The sequence below is a fragment of the Capricornis sumatraensis genome, chromosome 19, assembly GCF_032405125.1.
Source record: "Capricornis sumatraensis isolate serow.1 chromosome 19, serow.2, whole genome shotgun sequence".
Lineage (NCBI taxonomy): Eukaryota > Metazoa > Chordata > Mammalia > Artiodactyla > Bovidae > Capricornis > Capricornis sumatraensis.
In genome coordinates this window covers 66,205,986-66,231,169 of record NC_091087.1, presented here as the reverse complement: position 1 = coordinate 66,231,169, position 25,184 = coordinate 66,205,986, and the positions used below count along the sequence as shown (strand labels likewise).

Here is a 25,184-nt window from a genome sequence, read left to right as displayed (position 1 = left end):
TCCTGCTCAGAACATTCTCCTCTCTCTTCACACCGTGACATTCTTATTCTCCCTCTGTTGATATCACAGAAATCACCTCCTCCAGGAAGCCTTTCATGACCTCCCGAACTAACTCTGGCCCTCTGCTCTCAGTTTCCAGAAGCTTGCTTCCTCATACACCCTGCCCATCAGATCTGAAGTTCCTAGAGGACCATCACTGTGGAAACATTTATAGGGCATAATGGCTCTGCAGCTCAGGGTATTCTGATCGAGGAGGCTGGGTTAACATTCTGCCAGCCATAATCAATAGCTGTGTGAACTTGAGGGCAATTACAGAGGCTCTCTGTTCCTCAGTTTCCCTATCTGTAAAGTAGGATGAGTAGCAGGATGTAACTCCTATGATCATCATGAGGACTAAAAATGGGTTATTCTAGGTAGAAGCGTTAGCAGGCTACCTGAAAGAGAGATCTCGACCCTTCAGTTGTGGGTGATGCCATCATTACCGCTTGGAGCTGTCCTCCCTGGAGACCACACAGCCCTCCATACATCAGTAGGAGGCAGGGCTGGGTTGTCGCTCTTATCACAGGTGTGTGTTTGATGCTCTTTCCCTCCTAGGACACCTCTTCTGCCTGCTGATGGGGATCGTCTGTCAGGGGAGGAGGAGGAACTGGTCAGGAGGTGGAGGAGCTCAGCTGGGATCCGGGAAGCAGTTAGTCTCCCAGGTTTGCTGCTGGAAGGCAGAGGGGAGGTTCTGGGGGAGGAAGGCCCAGCTCAGCAGCAGAATGGCAGGGTCCAGGGGCTGTGCCAGAAAAGGGTACATTGTGGGCCCTGGGGAGGGAGGGGTGAATGTGGCCCTGGGATCAGAGCCCCTGAAAGTGGGGATCAGGCAGCAGGGCCCCTTTCAGTCCTGGACCTGTGGTCCAGCAGGCTTGGTCACAGCTGCAAAGCCTGCTCCTGGGATGGCTGGTGAGGCTGGGGCAGAGGGAGGGGCTCAGAGTCTGGGGTGGGCTGAGCAGATGTGGTAAGTCGGGGGTTGGGGTGGCCTCAGGGCTCAGGCAGCAGCAGAGTGGAGACACACAGGAAAGAGGCAAGTCCAAGGAAGGTGCTTTATTGCTGTCAGAGGTTTCAGAGTCTCCCTGTGACCTGGACACAGAGTCCCTGTGCTTATGGAGCCCCAGCATCGTCACTGTCACCTCCCCAGGGGTGAGCAGGTGGGGACAGGCAGGGTGGACCCTCAGTGCCCAGGGGCCAGGCTGCACCCAGGGACCTGGGCGCCCCGCTCCTCAGGGAGGGCACCCACAGCTCAGAGCGGAGCTCTAGGCTTGACTGGGGTTGGTGACTTTCCCCAAAAAGATGATGCTCTGGGTGTCTTTGAGAACTATGGCAATCAGGAAGGGCCTGTTGAAACGCACAGTGGTTCTCAAGACCGTTCTTTCGATGCTGATTCCTGTGGCAGCAGCTCCTTCCGTGCCCTCCTCGTCCACGTCCAGCGCAGCGCCGTGGACCACCTGTGGGAACACCAGAGCAGTACCCCCCGGAGACGGGGTGGGCGGAGGCGAGCAGTCACTTAGCGCTTCTAAGGGGGCTGACACTGCTGCTCGCCAGTCACTCTGCTCTCCCAACAAACACCCCACTGTTTCCATAGTTGTGATACACAGACGTGCAAACTGAAGGCAAAATCTGTGAGTGATATGCCCAGCATCAGACAGGAAGAGAACGGACTCACTCTCCTAACCCAGAGACTGTGCCGCCTCCGAATTCCCCTTAGTATATGGGGAGGGGCCAGGTCAAGGCATTTTTCTTGCAGGGAACTGTCCGCAGTGCCGCCATGTCAAAGCAACAGATGGGTGAGCACTGCTTTCTGCTCCTCTCCTGCCCCAGCTGACGTGTCCCTGAGCCCTCAGCTCCCTTGCCTAGGATTGGCTTCCCAGCCCTGGACCACGGAGCCCCATAGTGCCTGTGTCCTTTGCCAGGTCCTATGGCAGGTGGGTGCAGGGGAGCCTGCAGGGCTGCCCAGACACCCCCCATCCCACCACTCCCTCTGGCTCCCCTGCCTCTAGGATCACAGCACCAGGACACTGGGTGTTCTCACATGCTCTCAGTGTATTTTCATCACGGATGCTTTACAGACTTTGTTAGAACCTATAACCTCTTACCTGCTCCGCTAGGCACCAAACAGGAACCAAGAACTATACGCTCCTTTTAAAGATGAAAAGTTGGGGGCTGCAGAAATGTGATCATTCCCCTCTACAGACAGTGAAAGATGGAGCCTGATATGGGGCCCACTGCTGTTTCCACTCCAGGTCCTTCCCAGTGACAGGCTTCTGTGTCACTTTATAACTCAGGGAAGGTGGGACCTGATGTCACCATGATTGTAACCCAGCTCTCCTGGGCTTGGGGAGTCCCAAGGAGGGAGACTGAGTTGCAGGAAAAGCAATATTTTACAAATTCCAGGGGACCTGCCATCTGTCTGGCCTCCATGTTTAGCGCTCTGATAGGAGGATGAATTGTCCAAACTTAAGACTCACCTGGGTGACTACCAGGTCCCCGGTCCCTGTAATTCCTGACAGGTCAGCGTCACCAAATATTGTCTCAATGCCCAGCTGGAAGAGGATGTCCTTCAGCTCATAGTCGCTTTTGATGGAAAATTTTGGCAGGTAGAGTTCATGTATTCGACTAGGAAACAAGGAAAATAAATTTGAACACCTGCTTGAAAAGATGCCCACCTCTTCCCACCTCACAGCACTGTCTTCCAAGGATTCCTCTTAACCAACCCCCTTCTCCCTGGAATAAGGACTCTTGTTCTCAGTTTCTAGATCCCTCGGGCTAAATCCCCTTATTTTGTTACTTATCCATTCCAGTCTGCAGGAGTCTAGCATGCCAGGCAGGCACCAGGGCAGGGGGAGGTTAAGGAGTCTGCAAGGCCCCAAGTGACCTGAGTCCACCCCCGGGGGGACCCTGACCTCGCCCAGCTTCCCCCCCTCACTCCCTCTGCTCTCCTCTGGCCTCACTAATCCTCAACCACGCCAGGCTCGCTCCTGCCTCAGAGGCTTTGCCCTGGTGATTCCCTTGCCCAGAAATGCTTTTCCCAACACATCCAGAGGGCCCAGTCTCTCACTGCAACATCACCTAAGGGCCGCCCTATTTATGATCACAAACTACCTCTGGATACGATTTTCTTCACCCTTTTACTGCGCTTTACTCTCCCCACCTCCCCATTTGTCCCCTCTCAACCTAACAAAGAATTTATATTCATTTCCTGTCGGTCTTCCACAATTATAGAGTGCCATGAGGACAGAGAATTTAGCGTTTTATTTGCTGAACTACCACATGGTCTAAGTTAGCCTCTGAGGCATAGTATGTTCTCAGTTAACCTATTCAACCAGTGCTGACTGGGTGAATGAGTAAATGAGTGACTACAATGGAAAGACAGTGCAAATATGGTCCTCAAAACCCATCACACCTGGGCCCTCACCTGATTCTATTCAATCCTTCTACCTTCAAGAGGAGAAGTCATGGGGAGAAGCTCATGAATATTGGGGGTCATGTTGAGTCCTCATGACTCAGCCCTTGTTAATGTGAGCCAAACCTTCAGCTCCCACCCTCTCAGATGTCATCAACTTACAGAAGGTTTTAAGCACTGAGCCAGGCAGGCACCAAAGGGCAGGTTGTCACGGGATGGGCTCTCCCACCCTGCCCCTGCCCTGCACATCCCTGAGGCCCTTTTGCTGGGGGTCAGGAGTCCAGGAAGAGGGGAAGAACTGAGAAAGCAGCTGAACCCACAGCTCCGGGTCCTGGGGATAGTCACCTGGGCTTCAGGGAGTTTCGCCACCTCGTCAGCGTCTCCGGGATCAACTTGGCTTCCAGGTCCTGCATTTTGCCCTCATCAGGGAGGATGAAGAGGGCGCTGTCGTTGCTGGTGTACATGAGCTCTACCAGCGTGCAGCCCAGCTCCTCGTCCCGAAAGTAAGGGGTTTCCAGGCCAAGGGTCATCGTGGGCACCTCCACCATCTCGTTCTTGCTCACATGGAACTCTGCCTGCTCAGTGTGTTTGGGGTCAAAGGGGATCTTCCACCTGGCTGGAGGCGGGGGGACAGGTGAAGAGTCTGTGAGTGTAAGGGCTGTGTTCCCTCCCTCCTCGGCCTTGGTCCCTGAGCAGGGAAGACCCTCCCCATGCCAGTAGCCCCTCACACCACGTGCCTCTGGGGACGGAACTGCTAGGTGTGACCATACACCTGGGCAGCTGGGTAAGCCTTTGGGGACGGGGGTGAACCCCGCAGGTCAGGATTGGGAAGCGGGATATGAAACAAAGCTGGTTAGTTGTGCTAAAGGAGAAGTCGACAGAAGTGTCGAGAGCAAGGGAGAGATGGGGATGAGGCTGGGCCTGGGGAGATATGGGACCGCCTGGTCCTTCAAGGGGACATGTTAGTGACCAGGCGTTAGTCGTTGGCTTTGTAGGGAGGACACACGTCCCCACAGCCTTGTGAGCCCGGCTGGAGCAGGAGCCACTCGGGGACCCGGAAGGCAGAGGAGGGGGCTTGGGTGTCCCCCAAGGAAGATGGAGACCTTCGTGCCGGGGGTGGACTTCTTGGGGAGATTGGAGCCCTGGGGCTTCATGGAGGATATACCCGCCCTGCTTCCTGCTTTGTTTCCACCCCTGCCTATGTCCCCACGGTTGGAGATGGGAGGAGAGGGGAAGCTGGGTTGGTGGGCACCCCTGGGGAGGAGAGAGTCCTGGGACAGGTCAGGGTGGCAGGAGATTAGAGCACAGAGAAGTCCAGGAAGAAACGTAGCAGATCTGGCCTGGATTATTACCAGTTCTCCTCTCTTCATTTACAGAGGAAAACACAGATCCAGGAGGGCTACCCAGGGCTGTGCCAGGAGCTTCCAGTTCAGGGCAAACATGTCCCCCCAGCAGGTGCCCCTTAGGCACTCGACCACCCCACAGTGTGCAGAGCATTGGCCTTCCCTGCATGTGTTAAAAGAAGCTGGGGTTCCCAGCCACTCCAGAGTGGAAAGCCCCTTCCTCCAGGCAGCCAGGCAAGTTTGAGAATAAAAAGTCTCCCTATGGCTCAGGCAAAAGTTTAATGGCTCTCTTGCCCTTGTGTGCTGTAATGATAGCTCTCATTTAGAGAACCTCCAGATAGACAAAAACCCATTAAGAAGCAACAGTTAGAACTGGACATAGAACAACAGACTGGTTCCAAATTGAGAAAGGAGTATGTTAGGGCTGTATATTGTTCACCCTGCTTATTTAACTTCTATGCAGAGTACGTCATGCGAAACGCCAAGCTGGATGAAGCACAAGCTGGAATCAAGATGTCTGGGAGAAATATCAATAACCTCAGATATACAGATGACACCACCCTTATGGCAGAGAGCGAAGAAAACTAAAGAGCCTCTTGATGAAAGTAAAAGAGGAGGGTGAAAATTCTAGCTTAAAACTAAACTTTCAAAAAACTAAGATCATGGCATTCAGTCCCATCCCTTCATGGCAAATAAATGGGGAAACAATGGAAACACTGACAGATTTTCTTTTCTTGGGCTCCCAAATTACTGCAGATGGTGACTGCAGCCATGAAATTAAAAGATGCTTGCTCTTTGGAACAAAAGCAATGACCAATCTAGACAGCGTATTAAAAAGCAGAGACATGCCTTTGCTGACAAAGGTCCATCTAGTCAAAGCTGTGGTTTTTCCAGCAGTCACATATGGATGTGAGAGTTGGACTATAAAGAAGGCTGAGCACCAAAGAACTGATGCTTTTAAACTGTCATGTTGGAGAAGACTCCTAAGAGTCCTTTGGACTGCAAGGAGATCCAACTGGTCAATCCTAAAGGAAATCAGCCCTGAATATTCATTGGAAGGACTGATGCTAAAGCTGAAACTCCAATACTGTGGCCACCTGATGAGAAGAACTGATTCACTGAAAAACACCCTGATGCTGGGAAAGATTGAAGACAGGAGGAGAACGGGATGACAGAAGATGAGATGGTTGGATGGCATCACCGACTCAATGGACATGAGTTTGAGCAAGTTCCAGGAGTTGGTGAGGACAGGCAAGCCTGGCATGTTGTAGTTCATGGAGTCGCAAACAGTCGGACATGACTGAGCGACTGAACTGATGGTCCGGACAGGGTCTTAGTGCCCAAGCTGTCCTCACTGATGACATCCTCTATAATGCCCAGCCACAGAATTGGCTGAGCTGAAATTGAAATAGCTCCGAAGACACAAAACTAGACGTGTGTTTCCTTCTGAGACAAACAGGGTTACCCACCTTTAAAGTAGATGTAGTTCACCAGGACCAACACCGTTTCTGGGGAAAGGCACTTGAACAGCTCCTCAATTTTCCCCTGGGTTTTATTCTTCACATAGTCATTTATTAGACTCCTGGCAGCTTCAGGATCCCCGAAGTTGGTCGGGAAGGCCTCGGAGGAGTACAGCACTTGGGCATCTTCTATGAACTTGTCCAGCAGCTTCAGCTGGTCCTGCACGAACATGGCATTGCCCACGCTCAGCTGCAGCTGGTTGCTGGGTCGATTGAGCGCCTGCAGGAGGTGCTGGAAGCCGTGGTGGATCTCTGTCTCCTGGATCTCCGTGAGGTTGAACTTGAGACCTTCCAGGATCTCTGTTAGGGTGGAGCCACGGGCCCCCAGAGACAGGAAGGCCAAGGCTATGGAGACACTCAGTGGGGAGAAGATGACATTCTTATTGGGGTTCTTCAAAGCCAACTGCTTGTAGAGGCTGAAGGCAAAGTCGGTGTTGCTGGAGGCTAATGTGTGGTCATCCACACGTGCCCTTCTGTCTTGGTCCTTCAACACCACATTCTCCGGGAGGCAGTGGACACTGCAGAGCCCAGACAGAAGGAGCCCCAGAGCCAGGAGGGGGGCCATTCTCTTTGCCCTCATGTCTGAAAAGCAAAGCTCCTTAAGTCTCCACGTGTCAGATGACGTCCCAACCCCCGCCCTCTGTCCCCCCTGGTCTCTGTTCTCTTGGCCCTGCTGCTCTGGGACCTCCCAGGTGTAGGCACCCTCCTGGGCTCCCAACACACATGAGGAGGCTCTGGGCTCCCTCTCATCCTTTGATCAAGTACCATTTTCCCCAGTGGAGAGACTGGGCGCAGAGAGGGGAAGGGGCTTTTCCAAGGTCACACAGCAAACAGTGGAGGAGTGAGGGTGAGGAGCCTGGGGTGCCTGGCTCCAGGGTAGGGAAGCTGGTGATGCGTGTGAGGTGCTGTGCAGCAAGAACCCATCTCCCTCTTCTAGGGAGCTGACGCTGTCAAAGGGGCCTAGGAAGCAGGGATCCCTTCCCACTCTGTCCCCTCTCTGTCCTCCCAGGAAGTAGTCCTGCACTGATCAGAGGACACAGCACCTCTCCCCGCCTCTGAGGACAAGGGTGTGACCTCAGGGAGGCTCTCCCGTTGAGGTGCCTGGTCACAGTGAGGGTGCAGGAGCCGTGCTGTAGCCTGGCTCCCTGAGGAGGGCTGCTGTAAAGAACTAGGAGGGCAGAGCGTTCTGCTCAGCCCCTGCTACGTGGACAGGTGGAGAGTGTTTCCATCAAGAACCTGGAAAGGCCTCCTGGTGGGGAGAAGCAGGGTGAGCTCAGAGTCTCAGGGACCTGGTCGAGGATTTTGTTTGGACCACCTGTGAGTGTCGTGAGGTGACGAGCATGACTGCACCTCTACGACCCTCAATTCCCACCTCTGTCCAACACGTGGAACGGCTCAGGTGACATACAGGAAGAAGGTGCTGGGCTCCTAAGAGGAGTTCCAGACGTGTCACCCCCTCCAATGGGCACCCTCTCTAGGACTGTATAAGCCAGACTGTGATCCCTGGGGTCAGAGGACAGAGCTACTGCCCAGAAGCCTCAGGAGAGACGGAGGTCAAACTGGTGACCTCAGCAAAGAGGGCTGTTTCCCTTCAGCCTCTGCCTCTCATCTCAGGGTTTAGAGGAAAGAGGGCTGCTGGGGTGGTGCGGTGGGGAGGGGAGGAGGAGGAGGAATTGGAAGAGAGGAGCCTGAGCTGAGTCTTGCCCAGAGGCTAGGGGAAAGGCCCCAAACAAGCCTGGGCACAGAGGTAAGCAATTGCCCCAACTTGGGGCTGATGCCACCATTTCAGTTCTTTAGAAAAGAGTTAAACATTTTCCTCCAAAATTATATTTGGAGAAGTAGCTCCTGTGTATTTGGCCATTTTGGAGGGCTGCCTCTGTTCAGTTCCTGTCTGGCTCTGGACAGACTCAGTTCCTGTCCACTTGGCTGGGGGCCCTGGACAGTGGAGCCCAGAACCATAACCCCCGCCTCCGGATACCCTGCATGCTCTTCCCAGAGGGATGCACTGCACTAATTCCATCTCCAGGGCTCTCTGAGGGCAGCGCCCTGTGCCAGGCAAGGAGACGCACCTCAGGGCCCTCGGGAGAGCTCTGACCTGACGCTGGATGCACAGCTGGATGGGGTGCAGCTGGCTCGAATCACAACTGCAAAGACTCAAAAGCAGAAATGTTCCCTGAAGCCCTGGTGGCACGTCCCTCTCTTTGCAGGATGAAAACTGAGACCCAGAGAGAGGACTGGTCTTCAGAGGACTCAGAACCCTCCCAGCATCAGACACACGTCCTCCCGCCTCCCTTGTGCCTCAGGTTCTACCAACCCCTGATTGAGGCCAGAACCACCCTGGGAAAGGGGTCCCTTGGCTCCCAGTGTGGGAGCATCACGGATTACCTGCCTGTGAGAGCGGGATGTGGGCAGTGAATCCAGAGCCGCCGCCTGCCCAGATACTGGAGTTTCCCCGGTGCTGCCGCCTATTTATCCTGCAAAGACCTCCTCCCAGGCTTGTGAAACATAGACAGGGACAACACAGGACTCTGTCCTCTGACTGGAAATGGGCAGATGACCATTCCTGGTAACAGGTGGGTCTGTTAAACAGGTTAAATCTATTTGAACAACCTAGTTACAGAAACCACTAAGTTTTTGTTTGTTAAAACTGAAAATACATTTAAAAAATTTCCCTTGAGAGTGTTTTCTCCTGTTTAAGATAACTCATTGAAGAGTATGTGAAAATTCAGGAAACTGTAAAAAAGGAGATTGAAAAGTACCCCTGATTATTGCGATTTTTAAAACAATGTTGGTCTTGTTAGTTTTCCCCATGTTTATGATATCCTCACTGAGGACTGTGTAGTAATCCAAGGACTGTAGAGACAGACGTTGGAAAACATTCCCTAGAGTTGTGTCACTCTGGGAATGCCCCGTTAGCATTGCGTTGTTTCCTTTATGAGCCACCTCTCTCTAATTTGTGGATATGTGTGTACCTGTGTGTATGTGATAGGAAGCGCCAAACACAGTCTCAGATATGTTTTAAGAGGTAATGCGCTTTGACTACAGCAAGATTGACTTTCCCAGAGATGGGGTGTGAGGGCCGTGAGAGGGCCTGGGGCCTCTGTTCTCTGGTACCATCTGTCTTTGGGGTTCTGCTGTGTCTCAGCCCTCGTCGTTACCCCTTGACTATTGCTTTACCCTAATAGCTAGTTGACCTTCATCTCTGGCTTTGAGGTCCCCTTAGATTTCTCTTTGAGCTAATCCCAGGTCTTTCTAGGCCTCATGGGAAAATATTTCTCTTTTATCCCTCACAGTCACAACCCTCTATCTATGACAAGCCTTGACAGACCTTTGTGACCTGTAGGAGTTCCACCAAGCAGTTTGGCTTTGGACTGAATACCTCAATCAAAGAAGTACTCCTCACCAGGTGTGACCTCAAGCTTCTGCTGTTGCTGCTAAGCTTTCAGTCGTGTCTGACTCTGTGTGACCCCGCCAGGCTCCTCCGTCCCTGAGATTCTCCCGGCAAGAATACTGGAGTGGGTTGCCATTTCCTTCTCCAGTGCATGCATGCATGCTAAGTCACTCCAGTTGTATCTGACTCTATGCGACCCTATGGACAGCAGCCCACTGGGCTCCTCTGTACACAGGATTCTCTAGGCAAGAATACTGGAGTGGGTTGCCATTTCCTTCTCCAGTGACCTCAAGCAATTTACTGTAAATCCCTTCATCCTTAATCTCCTCACCTCTGAAATGAAGATAACAAAGTTTCCCTGACCAAGGTCTCTGCAAACACTAAGTGAGATAGCACTAAATGTAAGCTCCAGTAGGACAGGACTTGCTAGTGGGGGTGGGGGGTTTAGGGGGGTGGTTATACAGTGCTGCCACCTCTAAGTGAAGTGAAGTGAAGTCTCTCAGTCGTGTCCAACTCTTTGCGACCCCATGGACTGTAGCCCACCAGGCTTCCCCATCCATGGGATCCTCCAGGCAAGAATACTGGAGTGGATTGCCATTTCCTTCTCCAGGAGACCTTTCCAACCCAGGGATTGAACCCAGGTCTCCCGCATTGTAGGCAGACGCTTTACTGTTTGAGCCACCAGGGAAGTCTTGCTGCCACCTCTAAGTACTAAGTAAATACTTGTTGACTGTAAAGCATTGCTATGACTAAGAAGGTTTTGGCCCCACCGTTCCTGAAATGAAAGCTTGCATCCCTTCAGGCACCGAATATTTCCAGAACAGCTATGTATTTTTAAGCTACACAGAATCCCAACGAAACAGTGGATGAAACAAAACTGCAGTTTCTTTCCCTCCCAGTAGGTCCAGCTGCAGGCCCTGGGTTGACATGCTGGCCCCGACTTTGTCAGGACCCAGGTTCGTTCTATCTTATTCTCCCATTTCTGATGTTTATTTGCCCTTTCCCAGATGGATCATTGCTGAGTCCACATTCCAGTTAAGGGCCAGAGGGAAAGGGAAAAACACACCTTTTTCTTTGAATGAAATGTGCTAAATGTTGCCTATATCATTTCTGCTTCTGTTCCGTCAGCCAGAGTTTGGTCTTATGGTCACACCTAGCTGCAAGGGAGGCTATTTGGTGCAGCCAACATTCCACATGGGGTGCCATGCTCTAACTAAAAAAATGGGAAGGGGATAATTACCTTGAGAGACAATGAGAATAGACATTAAGTATCATTACTAACATTGTCCTAACATTTTCCCTGTGTGTTCTCGAATTATCTAGCTCCAGGAGAGCCATCATTTTCCTTAAGACGGAAATGGCTTAGTCTGGAGCTTCAGGCAATGTAAAGGCAGAAAAGTTTTCTACTCTTTCCAGCTAACTTTCAGGATGATGTATAGGTCTAAACAGTCCTGGGTGCCACCAGTCACCCAGAGTTCCAAGCTAATACTCCAGGGCCACATGCACCTCTGGCCACCTCTGACCATCTTTCAGCCTCTTCTCTGAGCTTTTAGAAACTTCACTGGTCTGCTTGGTCCCTAGTGTTCATACAGGACTTTTTTTTCCATTTCCACAGCATCGTTTATGCAAGGAAGGTCATGGCACAGTGTCACTAGGGCCTGATCAGAACATAAGGGAATTACGACACAGAATGTAAACAAAGGTAATATCAGTTGTACTGTTGCTGAATCTAATGACTCCTATGTTTGAAGCAATACCCTCCAGGACATCTCTCTACAGGCCACTGAGGCTACAGAATTATTGGAACGTGTTTACCTCCTGAGCCAGGAATCATTTTTCAATATCCCCCCCTCTGTGTCCAGGAGATGCCATAAATATTTATGAACCACACAAAAGGAAAAAAAAAATTAATGGCATACTGATGACATCTTAAGAGATACTCTTGCCCATGAGGAAAAAGCTTTGACATCATTACTGTATTCAAATGTGGCATGGGGACCAACTGCAAGAGCTTGTAGAAAGGCAAACTTTTGGGACCCATACCAGACCTACTAATACACAATCTGTCTTCTGATAATCTCCCCAAGTGATTCATATACGTCTTATAGGTTGATGGGGCACAGCCATGTAACCTAAGATGTTGATGGGGAGCAGACCAGGTGCTCAAAAAAACACAGAAGCCTGCAACATAGAGTCTTTGGAATTGCAGTTTGGAAGATATCGATTCAGGTAAAATCAAAAGAGTGTTCCAAGGAAGAGAAAGGTCGGGAGCTTATAAAGACAAAAACCATAAGGCTGCTAAAGTTATCTGGCAAGAACTATGACTGACTCTGACACAAGAAAGGAAATGATTGCCCTTAAGAGATAGGCTGTCAAGATTTTTTAAAGATAAAGTTCCAATAAGTAGATAGGTAGTCATGAATTATTTTAGGATAAGAATCTGGTATGCATCTTGAATCTGAAGACTGGGCAGATGTTCTGGATGTTGATGTTAAGAAAATAATTGGTTACAGTTCAGAATCCACTTGGGCTGAGATGTGTACTAGTCACAATTCTTAAGTGCCCTCCAGACTCTATTTTAGAGAGTCTTTTAACAATCAGCTCAGTTTAGTCGCTCAGTCGGGTCTGACTCTTTGCAACACCATGGACTGCAGCACATCAGGCTTCCCTGTCCATCACCAACCCCTAGAGCTTGCTCAAACTCATGTCTATCAAGTTGGTGATGCCATCCAACCATCTCATTCTCTCTCGTCCCCTTCTCTTCCTGCCTTCAATCTTTCCCAGCATCAGGGTCTTTTCCAATGAGTTGGTTCTTCGCATCAGGTGGCTAAAGTCTTTTAGCAATATTGACTCCATTTTTATTTTCTAGTGAAATTTACACCTTTTGTTCAAGATCTTTTTGACAAAAGCATTAGTGATCAACTGCTTGTTTACTTGGCATTAGCACTGACATCTTTGGTGCTGGGAAGACTTCTTCCCAGAAAATCATGTCTTATGAAGGAGGGAAAGAGAGGGTCATGCAGGAGATATGCTTTTAGAGAGTTTATGGCCACATTTGAGGAGCCATCTAGGAAGGGAGTCTTAGGCAGCACTCACCATAGGAGAAATTCGTGGATGTTCATTAGGAGGAGTCTTACAGGATAAGTCAATCACCTCCAGAAGTCAGCTACCACTATTCTTTTGGAGGCTGTCATAGTACAGCAATGGAAGACACAAAGCATATGAAATTAAAAAATGATAGAGAACAAATTAGAAGAATGATTAGTATAACTAGCTGCAATTTTGACAATAATAAGGCACCAAGTCTAGAAGGGAGCCAGTTGAAGATTTCTAGATGCCAAGGTGTTGAAGCCTCTTTTTGCAGTTTGAAATGTCTCTGATGATGGCCTTTGGTGTTTTCACAAACTTTCTGAATCACTCATACAACAGCTGGCATAAAGCTTGCCTGTACACGAGCTATTATGGTAATTTCCCTGAGGTTTATATCAAATTGTCCAATTTTAGCTTGTATGGCTTCAGTAAAAGGGCAGTTTTAGTTCTCGGTGATTCTAAGTCAAAACGATTAGAGGAAAAACTGAAAACAGTTGTTTCAAGAGTCAGAGCCCGATATTGGAGGAAATTAAAATTCAGATCTAGTTTAGTTTACGGGTAAATACCAAAACCTCAAAGACAGTTAACAGCACTAGAATCTATTATCCACAGAGGCACATTACTGAAACATAATTTTTCTCTCTAAAATCACCCTCATTCCACCAAATATTGCTATAATTAAGATTATTTTTATTCATTAAAGTAAGTCTGGTATCAGCAAAATTGTCCTGATTATTTATCTAAGTGTAAAGCAATTGATAGCATAAGCTCTTTTGAATCTGCTTTCCTGGGACTTTTCACTAGGAGTCCCAGATTAAACTTTTAAAGGCCTCTGAAGTCCAGGAAAGCCAAGCCATATACTTACCATCAGATTTTACCTGCAATGTCTTACAGATTTAGGTGAATTTCCTCCCTTCTTGAGATAGATCCCCCAAATATCTTGAGCTTCTTGTACTTACCTTCCTTACTCACCTAATTAGACAGCTGGGAACCTTGTAAGCAAGGTACCAGACTATTTTCCCTGGGGTTTTTTGGCTCTATACAGTCAATCTTAGTTCCTTAAAGCTGCCTGGTAAAAATTGAGTTTACGCATACTCTTGAATATGACATTCCAGACAAAATCTTGGTAATAACTCAATGTTTTTCCAGTTGTATTCTATTCTAAAGAGAGCAGATTATTTTGAATTTATGCAAGTGGATAAATTGTCACGAAAATAAGCACACTCTTCAAAAGTTTCTGAGTCCTGGAGAGTTCAGGTGGGGAGAAATCCATAAATGTTTTATATTTGTTTACAAAGTTAAACAATATCAAATAGCTGCAAGTCACAGATGCTTTGAAAGAAAAGGGTTCCTTAAATCTGGAAGAACAAAACATAAAAAAATAGACAATTTTAAAATCAAAGAGTCGTACAAATTATAATCCTCCTAGTCAGTTTATTCCTTTTCATGAATTTAATTCTTGATTTTGCTTTCTTGCTTCCCTAGGGCCGCCCACCTGCGTCTGTTACTGACTTGAGGTCTTGGACTCTTTAATCAGTAAAAATTGATAAGAGGCCAGATGAGAAATTCTGGCAATGGTTTATTGGGACTTAGGCTGCAACAAGAGGGAGCAAAAACAAGCAACAGATGCCCTTGTTTGTTCCCTGAGTGGGAGGCAAGCTGGCAGGGATCATGGGCAGGGTCTCACTCAGTGAGGCTCCTTTGACATCTGTCTCTGCCCCTATCTACTAGCTGAGTTAAGGCAGTTACTTTTCCTCTCTGAACCTCTTTCATCAGTTATGTCTCTTTAAGGAATTCTTAGGGGGAAGAAATGAGAATTGACAGCTACTCAAACTGCAGAGCAGCTTCCACCTTCTCTGTTTTAGGCGAGGGGACTCTGGAATCTGCTCTCCCCTGGAAAACTATGGAGAGCGCAGATCTCTATTGCCTGACACCTATGCTCTCTGGCCACGTTCGCATGGACCTAGTTTTGCAGTTGCAGGGGAGATGCTGACTATAGATCGGAGGTGCGTTTGCAAATCCCCTCCAGCACAACCCGGCTGGCCCTTGATCGCGTCCCCACACAGATCAGATCTGGAGGCAGCTGCAAGAAGCATTCAGCAGGATCGGGGAGATTTCCTGTCTCTGCTTTGCCTGATGCTTAGTCATCCATTCCTCCTCCTGCTGTATCTTGTTTGCCTTTGAGGAGGGAACTTTGTACTTTGCATCATCGTTTTCCCTTTCAGCACTGCCCTCCAGGTTCCGGGTGACATATGAGAATTTCTGGGTAACAGGGACTGTTGAGATCAGAGCAGCCACCCCCATCCTAACAACTTTAACCACAATTCAGCCTCTCCAAGCCGCAGCCTCTTTCCTCGGTGTCAGACAGGACAGAAATGCCCTCTTCACTCACCCATTCGTTTGTTCATTCATTCCTCCCACTTGTTTTTAATTAAGGCTCTACGGCAAGGGCAGCGACTTCACTGGATTTGGAAATTACAATATGCTGGTCATTTTAGAGGTATGTCCACAAATTCTTTGATAATCCTGCCTTTAAGAGACAGAGTTTAACTACCTTCTCCTGGAGCTAGAGTGGACTTACTGGGCGTGTGTGCGTGCTAAGTCACTTCAGTTATGTCCGACTCTTTGGGATCCTATGGATTGTTCCTGCCAGGCTCCACTGTGCATGGGATTCTCTAGGCTAGAATACTGAAGTGGGCTGCCATGCCCACATCCAGGGGATTTTCCCAACCCAGGGATCAAACCCACCCCTCTCATATCGCCTGGTCTCCTGAATCGGCAGGCAGGTTATTTGCCACTAGGACCACCTGGGACTTTGTGATTTGGTTCTAATGAAAGGAATATGGCAGAAGGGATGGGGTATCACTTCTGTGTTTGGGTTGTAAAAAGATGCTGCTTCTGTCTTGGGTTCTCTCTCTTTTTCACTCACACACACAGGCACGCGTGCACACACACACACACACAGACTTGAGGGGAAGCCATGTGTGAAGCAGCTCTATGAAGAGACCCAAAGGCAAAGAACTGAGGCCTCTTGCCAACAGCCATGTGAGTAAGTCTGATCATGGAATTCTAGTTCTGGGCAGGTCTGTAGCCCTCCTGCCCAAGCTCATGAGAGAGAGCCAGAACCACCCAGTTTAACACATTCCAGATTCCAGATTCTCAGAAACTGTAAGATAATAAATATTTTATCATTCCAAGCTGTTAACTTTTAGAATGGTTTATTATACAGCAGGAGATAAACCCAAATCCACATCACCTGCCGACTTGACTCAGGCTAGGGGAAAACAGTAAACAGGGATATCTGAACACTACGGAAGAGAGCAGACCAGCTTCACAGCGCGGCGGCGTGTTCCCTCTGCCTTCCCCGTTTTTATGCAAATTATCAGTTCCTCCTTCACTGCACAGAGGCCTAGTCATAACGAGAATGTAACCACAGGTGAGCTGGTCGTTATGTTAAGAACTCAAGTTCTCACAGATGCCTTCTAAGGCAGGTTCGGTTATTCAGTTTCACATATGAAGAAACTGAAGTACAAAGAGAGGAAGCGGATTCCCATGGTTGCGGGGCAGTGAGTGCCCAGTGAGGATTTTGCACCAGGCCAGCTGGTTTTAGAGCCCACGCCCTTGTCCTTTCCAAGAAACACAGCCCCACTCCTGGCTGACCTGTTCTCAACCTGGCCACAGAGACAGCACGTGCAGCCCACGGGAAGGAGGAGGCATCCTGACTCTGCTCTGGGCCAGCCTGTGGGAAGATCTGGTACAGGTAATGTATGTAATGGACCAGGATCCTATGGGGCCTTCCCTGAGTTCCAAAGAATAAATTGAACCATAGAAGTGAGAAAATCCAGAAGCAAAGGAAAATAGTCAAGCAAGACAAAATAAAAATACTTTAGCCATTAAACAAAATCAAGGATCTTTATTTCCTCCCTAAGGGCTATAGATAATATTCTGGACCATAACCTTTGAACTATTTTGCAGACACTGAAACCCCCATCGGGGGGAGAAGTTAACTATAAGCTGCCCACTACAGACCCCAGACCAACTGGAACCAGAAAGCTGATGATGTTGACTCCCAGTTACCTCACCACCAATCAATCAGAAGAAAGTTCAACAGCAGATTCAACACACCCTCAAAGCCCCCTTCCCTCCTCTTATTTTTAAAAACTTTTCCCTGAAAGCCATCAAGGAATTCAGATCTTTTGAGCACAACTGCACACACTCCTTGCTTGGCGCCTGTGATAAACTGCGCTTACCTTTACTACAACCTGGTGTTAGACTGGCTCCGCTGCACAAGGGCAAGTGGACCCAAGTTTGGTTCAGTAACATGTGGATGGTAATAGTTTCTGATTTTAGGGATCACAGGGCACAAAGGGCCTTCCCTGGTGGCTCAGATGGTAAAGCATCTACCTACAATGCAGGAGGCCCGGGTTCAATTCCTGGGTCGGGAAGATCCCCTAGAGAAGGAAATAGCAACCCATTCCAGTACTCTTACCTGGAAAACCCACGGACGGAGGAGCCTGGTAGGCTACAATCCTTGGGGTTGCAAAGAGTCCAACAGAACAGAGCGACTTCACTTTCACTTTCAGGGCACAAAGATGCCGCAGGCTGCAGGGCTCTTGGTTAATGTGGCCGTTGTTAACCAAGCCCTCATGTGCTTCTGCAACTTCTTCCCGTGCCCCCTCAGCAGCTTGGTCTGACCTGAGACCCTCTCCTAGATCATCCACTCTCCATAGCAGGGTGGTCTCCACCTGCTGAGTTTTCTGTCACGTGGGTCACCTCCCACCTCTTTCCTGGGATGCTGCGGCTCTCACCACGCTTCAGAGACTTCTGGCAATCAGGATTTTGATGCTGCTCCTCCTTGGCTTCTCTCCTTGGGATCTATCCCACCAATTATGCCCTAAATAACCCCCCACCCTCACCCTTCTGTTCTCTGCTCCCCATCTCAGTGGACGGTGCCGCTATCTCCCCAGCTCAGCCAGGAGCCTGGGGCACCCTCCCCGCCTTCAGCCTCCCCTTCAGTGTGGGCGAGATATCCTCTTCTGCATCCCAGGAACCTACTTCCTACCCTCTGTTTCTGCTGCCCACACTCTGGTCCCAGCTGCTGGCACTGCTCCCTGGGTCATTGGCCCCTAGGGTGCCTACTCTCTTCCCTGCCTGCTCCCTCTCAGTCTGTTTTCTGAAAGGTCCTCAGAACATCTTTAAGGATACAGATTATTCAGGGAACTAGTGTTTGAAGCTCCCACGTCCACCCCTGGCCTCCCTTCCATCCTCTGATCCATCAGCAGCCACATGGTCTGGCCCTACCCACCTCTGCAGCCGGGATACCAGCATCGCAGGTCACAAAGCATATTCCATAGAGCACAACTGTCCCTATAGAACCCTCGTGTGCATGCATGCTAAGTCACTTCAATCGTGTCCGACTCTTTGAGACCCCATGGACTTTAGCCCGCCAGGCTCCTCTGTCCATGGAATTCTCCAGGCAAGAATACTGGAGTGGGTTGCACGCCCCTCTCCAGGGGATCTTCCCGACCCAGGGGTCGAACCTGCATCTCTTACGTTGACAGGCGGGTTCTTTACCACTAGCATCACCTGGGAATCCTCAGGTCTCTCAGTTCATCCCAGGGTAAGGGAGGATTTCAACTCCCTTCACAAACAAGGGGACCTCTGAGAAGTTCTGTCTCGGGCTTCAGCTTGATGCAATCACACATGAGTCCACTCCTTTGTGTTATCTCGGGCTGCACAGCATGTGGCAGGAGCCCTTCCTGGTCCTTCCTGGTGGAATAGACCCTCTGACTCTTCCAAATCTGTTCCCACCCTCTTACAGGAAAAGCCTTTGCCTGCTGTCCCTGTGATATGACTTCCCCCTTAGCTCTGCAGAGAGCACTGCTGGCTTCTGGCCGTGGGGATGGCCGCTTCTCTCTCACCCTTGTTCTCTACACAAGAGCTGTCAGATTTGGCAAACAAATTCCTGGGACCCACCCGACAATCCCTGGGACATACTTATGCTAAAAAGGGATTCATTATCTGGAATTCATATTTATCTGTGTTATCAGCAACCCCATTTGCACAGTGCACTCAGGTAGGCATTCAGGGCTCAAGGAATAGGGGGTTTTAGGCAGTGGACTGAGGACTGGCAGAGGCATGGAATCTTCTGGAATCTCCATCATGTAGCTCCTTAATTCATTCACCCAACATTTGTTGAGGGCCCACTTTGGGCCAAGGACCATGCCAGGCACTGGGGCCAGCCCTCGGGGATTTCCTGGTATGTGAGAGACACAGACATGTAGAGAGATGGGCAGTACAGAGTGTGGGAAGTCATGGAGGAAGGGGTGGCGGGGGGCGTGGCCCAGAGATGAATCTGGGGGAGTCAGGAAGGTGCTCTGGGCAGAGTCCTGAGGATGTACCAGCATTTGTGTTTATTACCTGGCAGTGGCTCTGCAAGGGTTAGATGGGAAAGTGCTAAAACTGAAGAGTATCCAGGCCCTCGGGGCATAGAGTTTGAGTGTATGAGAGTCCCCGGGCACTGAAGCTTGGTGGTGGCAGCTGCAGAGAGGAGGGGGTGTGGATTCACTGGGATCTGAGCCAAACTGGGTAACTCTGTGCTCTGCTTGTGCATCAGAATTCCGATGGTGATGGGGGCTTGTTAAACACACTGATTCCTCCCGTAGGTGCCAGGAAGAGGCTTCTTTAACAATCCCCCACCCCTCCCCCCAGTCTCTGGTGATACTGATCACAGACTGAGAAACACTGGTGTAAGGTGTAAGGTCAGGGCCCTGCCCCTGCCTTCAATCTGGTTCAGTTGCTCAGCCGTGTCCGACTCTGCGACCTCACAGACTGCACCACGCTGAGCCTTCCCTGTCCATCACCAACTCCCGGAGTTTACTCAAACTCATGCCATTGAGCCGGTGATGCTATCCAACCATCTCATCCTCTGTTGTCCCCTTCTCCTCCCACCTTCAATCTTTCCCAGCATCAGGGTCTTTACGAATGAATCAGTTTTCCCATCAGGGGGAAAAAATATTGGAGTTTCAGCTTCAGTATTAGTCCTTCCAATGAATATTCAGGACTGATTTCCTTTAGGATGGACTGGTTGGATCTCTTTGCTCTCGAAGGGACTCTCAAGAGTCTTCTCTAACACCACAGTTCAAAGGCATTAATTCTTCAGTGCTCAGCCTTCTTTATGTTCCAACTCTCACATCCATACATGACTACTGGAAAGACCATAGCTTTGACTAGATGGACCTTTGTTGGAAAAGTAATGCTCCTGCTTTTTAATAAGCTGGTAATTTTAACATGCTCCTGCCTGGTTTCCTCCAAGCCTCCTTACCATCACCTTGCATGGCAGTGGGGAAAATGGACATACTGTGTGTTTGGCGCTGTGTACCTGAAAGCAGAGGCTGGGCCCCTATCTCATACTCTTAACACACACCCACCAGACCTGCCAGACTGGCCTTCCCAAACCTCCAGCCTGACCCATCCCAACCCAGCCCAGGTCCCATAGCATCAGAAGGAACATGTACCTCCTGCTCAGAGCCATGAATGGTTCATACCACAGACTCTCTGGGGGAGGGATGGAGAAGCAAGGACCCACATAGGGGAAGGCTCTGGGACCACCTCCCCCACCCAACCCCCCAGGTATACAATGAATGCTCAGCTTCTAGTTCAACCAGAGAATTAGCAGCCAGGTATCTCCAGAAGACTGTGTGTGCCCACGTGTGCACATATGAGCAAGCAGCAATTTGGACATGTGTAGGAGTGTTGTTTTGTTGTTGTTGTTGTTGGTTCTCTGTATGCCTTCATGGAAAATGAACATCAGGAATGGCATGTGGTCTCTCACACTGTATTCTCTCAGTTGGGCAAAACACTTTTGTATCTGTAGCTGTTGCCACGTGGGGTCATCTCATTCCCACCTCACTCCTTGGGGAAAGGTGGTGGCTGGTCAGCTCTGGAGTGGGGCCCTATAGAAAATGGGAAAATGTCATTGATGTCACCCACTTGCCCTCCCAACCCCTTGTGCAGGTGCCTCTCTGCCTCTTCATTAACTGAGACAACATATGCAGAGGTGAGCGGTGCAGGTGCACAGAAGGTGGCATCCAAGTGCCACCCAGTGTCAGGAGTGCTGCCATCCCCACCACCGCCCTGGCACCCTGCATAGTCTAACTGGTGCTGGTGAAGACTGGGCCTCCTGGGTTCCAGCCGCCTGTGTCTTTTGGCCCCTGTCAGTTCCATGAATAGGACACACTCTCCCATTGCTGGGTCTTCACTCACTTTCTATACAAGTAACAGTCTTCCCACTCATCCCTGCTTGTCCCTCAGCTCTCAGCTTCAATTCCACCACCTCCAGCTCTCTCTTGAAGCAGTAGAAGGTCCTTGCCTGTCTCTTGGTGCCCATTCTCCTCCTTAACTAGTCCCCTGCTTCTGCCCCACCCAACCCCATATCTACTCTCTTTTCTACATTTTTTTTTAACATCTCACTGAAAAAGTCAATTTTCTAGTTTGAAACAATTTTAGATGTACAGAGAAGTTGTGATGACAGTGAAGAGAGCTCTTGAGACATAAACATCTTATGCAGCCGTGGCATATTTCTGAAAACCAAGGAGCGAACTTTGGCATGGTATACTCTTTGGGATTTCACTTTTTCCGCTAATGTCCTTTTTCTCCTCCAGTATGCTATCCAGGAAACCACATTATACTCAGTTTCCAGGTCACCTTAGTTTCACCTGGCCTGTGACAGTTTTTAGGTCTCTGAAACTGTCCTGCTGCTGTAACAGACTACCACAGGCTGAGTGACTTACACACAGTAGAAATTCTCTTTATAGTTTTGGAGGCTGAACATCCAGGCTGAGATCAGGAAGCAGCATAGTCAGGTGAGGACTCTCTTCTGCTTATGTCCTCATGTGGGAAGGGACAAGAGAGAGCTCTTGTGTCTCTTTTAAGGGCACTAATCCCATTCATGAGGGCTCCACCCTCATGACCTAGTCACCTCCGGATGGCACCACCTCTTAACACCATCACATTGCAGGGTGAGGGCCTCAACATGTGAATTTTGAAGGAACACAAACCTTCAATTCATAGCATCAGGCTTTCCTTGCTTTGTGTGACCTTGACACTTTTGAAGAGTAGGGCTGGTCAGGTATTTTGTTGAAGGTCTCTCAGCTGTGGTCTATATGGTGTTTTCTCATGATCAGAGTGAGGAGGTGATGTGTTTGGGGGAAGATCCCACCGAGGCAATGCTCCTTTCTAGTCACTCCATATCAGAGAACCCAAGATGATAACATGCCACACCACTGGTGAAGCTGACATTGATCATACAATTACAGTCAAGCTCCATAACCCAAGTTCATGGATGTCAAGTCTCTCTCCTGTATTCTGCACTTCCTATGCTCTGACCGTCAAACTCACACTTCATAGCACTTTGTCATCACCTGACAATGTGACATATTTTACTTTTTGATTTTTTTCTCTCTTTTTTGTTGTTATTATCTTTCCATGCTAGAATGTAGCTTGCCCAGAGCAGAGATCTTTGTTGATTTTTTCATTTATCTCCAGCACCTGGAGCAGTTCCAAGGGATATTTAATAAACATCTGGGAACAAAAGGATAGCCCTCATTACAGTTTGTAATTTTGTGTATTTGTCTGCATGCCTGGTTATTGCCTAAGCCTGGATCAGCTAGGCTCACCATTTACATCTTTGTCCTAGCTCCCTGCCTGATTCCCTGTAGGAACCCCTTGAACAGTAGCCTTCAAATGATAGAGTTAGATAAACAAGGGTAGGCTAGCCAAGGTTGTTCCATGGGGTGTGAAGTGCTTTCTCTGGAGACCAAGGTCATTCTTTCTGGTCTGGATTTCTGCCGGGAATGGTGGGGGAAGGAATCTTGGGCCCTTGAACCATTTCTCTGCTCTCTGAAGTCCACAGCGGGGCGGGCCTCAGAGTGCATATAGTCAGACAGGGAAGTGAACATGGGTTCCTAAGGACAGCAGTGAATCTGGCAACAGCTTCCAAGGAACTCAAAGATGGGTGACAGCTATGGTTTGAGCTGCGTCCTGACCAAATCCATATGTTAAAGCCCTAACCCCAGTACCTCAGAATGTGGCTATATGCAAAGGTGGCATCTTTAAAAGGGTGATTAAGTCAAAATTAGGGTGGGTCCACCACTCTCTGAAGTCCACAGGGGAAGAGCATCAGAGTGCATTTGGTCAGAGAGGGAAGCAAACGTGGGTTGCTAAGAACAGCAGTGAATTTGGCAACAGAGGCCAAGGAACTCAAAGATGGGTGACGGCTACAGCTTGAATTGTGTCCCCCTCCCAGCTCATAGGCTGAAATCCTAACCCCAGTACCTCAGAACGTGACTATATACAAAGGCGGCATCTTTAAATGGGTGATTAAGTTAAAATTAAGGTGGGTCCCCATCCAATATGGGCATCCCTGGTAGCTCAGATGGTAAAGAAAACGCCTGCAGTGCAGGAGACCTGGGTTCAATCCCTGGGTCGGGAAGATCCTCTGGAGAAGGGAATGGCTACCCACTCTAGTATTCTTGCCTGGAGAATCCCATGGACAGCCCATGGGGTTGCAAAGAGTCAGATACAACCGAGCGACTAGCACTACTACCATCCGATATGACTGGTGGAGATTGCAAGGGGAGAAGATTAAGACGGACACATGCTCAGGGAAGCCCATGCGAGGACACAGAGAGAAGACTGCCATCTGCAGACACGGAAGAGAGCCCTTGGAGAGAAACAGCCCTGAAGACACCTGATCTCAGACTTCCAGCCTCCAGGACTGTGAGATAATACATGTCCGTTGTCAAGCTGCCCCATCTGTGGCATTTTGTTATAGCAACCCCAGAAAATGAATACAAGGGCTAAGAAAGAAGGTCCAGAGGTGGGTGTCTGTGCATGCCTAGTCACTTCGGTCGTGTCCGATTCTTTGTGATCTTATGGACTGTAGCCCAAAAGGCTCCTCTGTCCAAGGGATTCTCCAGGCAAGAATACTGGAGTGGGTTGCCATGCCCTCCTCCAGGGGATCTACCTGAACCAGGGGTCGAACCTGCGTCTCTTACATCTCCTGCATTGGCAGGCAGGTTCTTTACCACTAGTGCCAGCTGGAAAGGCCCCAGATGGGGACAGCCATGCCTATTATGCAGGCACCCAAAAGACAGGTCTGGTGGGGTCGATGGAGGAGCAGGTGTGGATGGGTGTGAAAGCACCCCCTAAAGGGCTGCGTGAAGCATCTATGGACACACAGATGGAAGAGCGAGGGCCCGGAAGGGGTCCAGGGAGTGACTTAGGTGTGGAGAGGATGGTCAAACTACCCTGAAGCTCAGGATGAAAGGGAAGTGTCCAGGGTCCCTGTCACTGGACCACAAGAATCGCCCGCTCTTCCCTCCTTGCTCTCCTTCCCATGGCGGCCCTGGTCCATGCTGAAGCCTCCACCATCTCCCATGAGCACTGCAGCTTCCTCAGCCACACTCTGCTCCAGCTGTTCCCCTGGCCAGACCGCCCAGCCCCGAACCCGAATCTGCTGCCCGTGAAGCCCTATGTGCTCACTTCAAGTCACTGCTTTGGCAAAAGCCTCACCTGCGCCCTCAGAACGTAACCCTCCTTCTCTCTCTGAGTGGCTCTATCAATCTGTTCATCCCAGGATGGTGAGACAATTGACTTACGTGAGCAGTGCTGACTCCCAGCTCAGAGTTTCCCTCCAGGCCACCCCAAATCAGCCGCCCCGAGCCCGGGCCCGTCCCCCACACGGGGGCATTTAGTGACTATTTGCTGAGTGAACTTTAGACAGCGCTGGACCTTGGCCTGACACACGTGGTATAGTCAGGGCCTCCCCCTGACCTTGGACTGGCTGAGCCAACGCTGAGAGAAATATTTGCAAAAAAAAACAAAAAAAGACCAGGTGTTACGAAAGGAAAAGGCACCCAGGAGCAGGTCAGGCCCCATGAAGAGGCCCCATCCTCCCCAGATTCCCAAGCCCGAGGCACACACACAAGGACAAGCCGCCTGGTGCTGGTTGCAGCCTCTGCCCTGCCGCCACCCGATACTCATGCCATCTGGGTCTCTCAGCCTGTGCCTCTCACTGGAGGGCTCTGGGCATGCACTCAGGCTGTCCTCTGTGAGACAGGGACTCTGACAGGCATGCAGGGTTGTCGAAGGATCAGAGATCACAGATGCCAAATGTGGCCGGCACATAGTAAGTGCTCATACATCAGGGGATGGTCAAAGCTCGGGGTTCTGACCTTAGTTCTAAGGGGCACACACCTGCCACACAGGCAAGAGTCTGGTGTCAGAGCCCTGGGCACAGGCTCATGAAAAGCAAGCCATGGGCATGCAGGGTGGGGTGACAGGCACTCACGGGTCAGAGCTGGGGGCAGTGAATTAGGGGACCGTCTGAGAATAAG

At 49.9% G+C, this 25,184-nt stretch overlaps 1 protein-coding gene and 1 long non-coding RNA gene across 5 annotated transcripts; one reads left to right on the top strand and one right to left on the bottom strand.

Moving 5' to 3' along the window:
• Positions 1 to 1,075: 1,075 nt before the first annotated feature.
• LOC138095156 (serpin A3-1) lies at positions 1,076 to 8,836 on the bottom strand. Of its 2 annotated transcripts, none has more exons than XM_068991143.1 (5): positions 8,691 to 8,836; positions 6,255 to 6,887; positions 3,788 to 4,058; positions 2,508 to 2,655; positions 1,076 to 1,487 (listed from the first exon to the last, which is right to left on the bottom strand). In XM_068991143.1, exons 2-5 carry the CDS (start codon positions 6,883 to 6,885, stop codon positions 1,296 to 1,298), a joined length of 1,242 nt encoding a protein of 413 aa, XP_068847244.1. In that variant the 5' UTR covers positions 6,886 to 6,887; positions 8,691 to 8,836; the 3' UTR covers positions 1,076 to 1,295. The 2 variants fall into 2 exon arrangements, with proteins under 2 accessions (XP_068847244.1, XP_068847245.1); XM_068991144.1 differs by having other exon boundaries at positions 8,695 to 8,831.
• A 6,224-nt stretch (positions 8,837 to 15,060) lies between these two features.
• Positions 15,061 to 17,015, top strand: LOC138095370 (uncharacterized). 3 transcript variants are annotated; one of them, XR_011146307.1, is made up of 4 exons: positions 15,061 to 15,286; positions 15,724 to 15,831; positions 16,468 to 16,546; positions 16,762 to 17,015. It is a non-coding gene; the product is annotated as an uncharacterized lncRNA (long non-coding RNA). The 3 variants fall into 3 exon arrangements; XR_011146306.1 differs by having other exon boundaries at positions 16,422 to 16,546; XR_011146305.1 differs by having other exon boundaries at positions 15,724 to 15,835; positions 16,422 to 16,546.
• Positions 17,016 to 25,184: the final 8,169 nt, after the last annotated feature.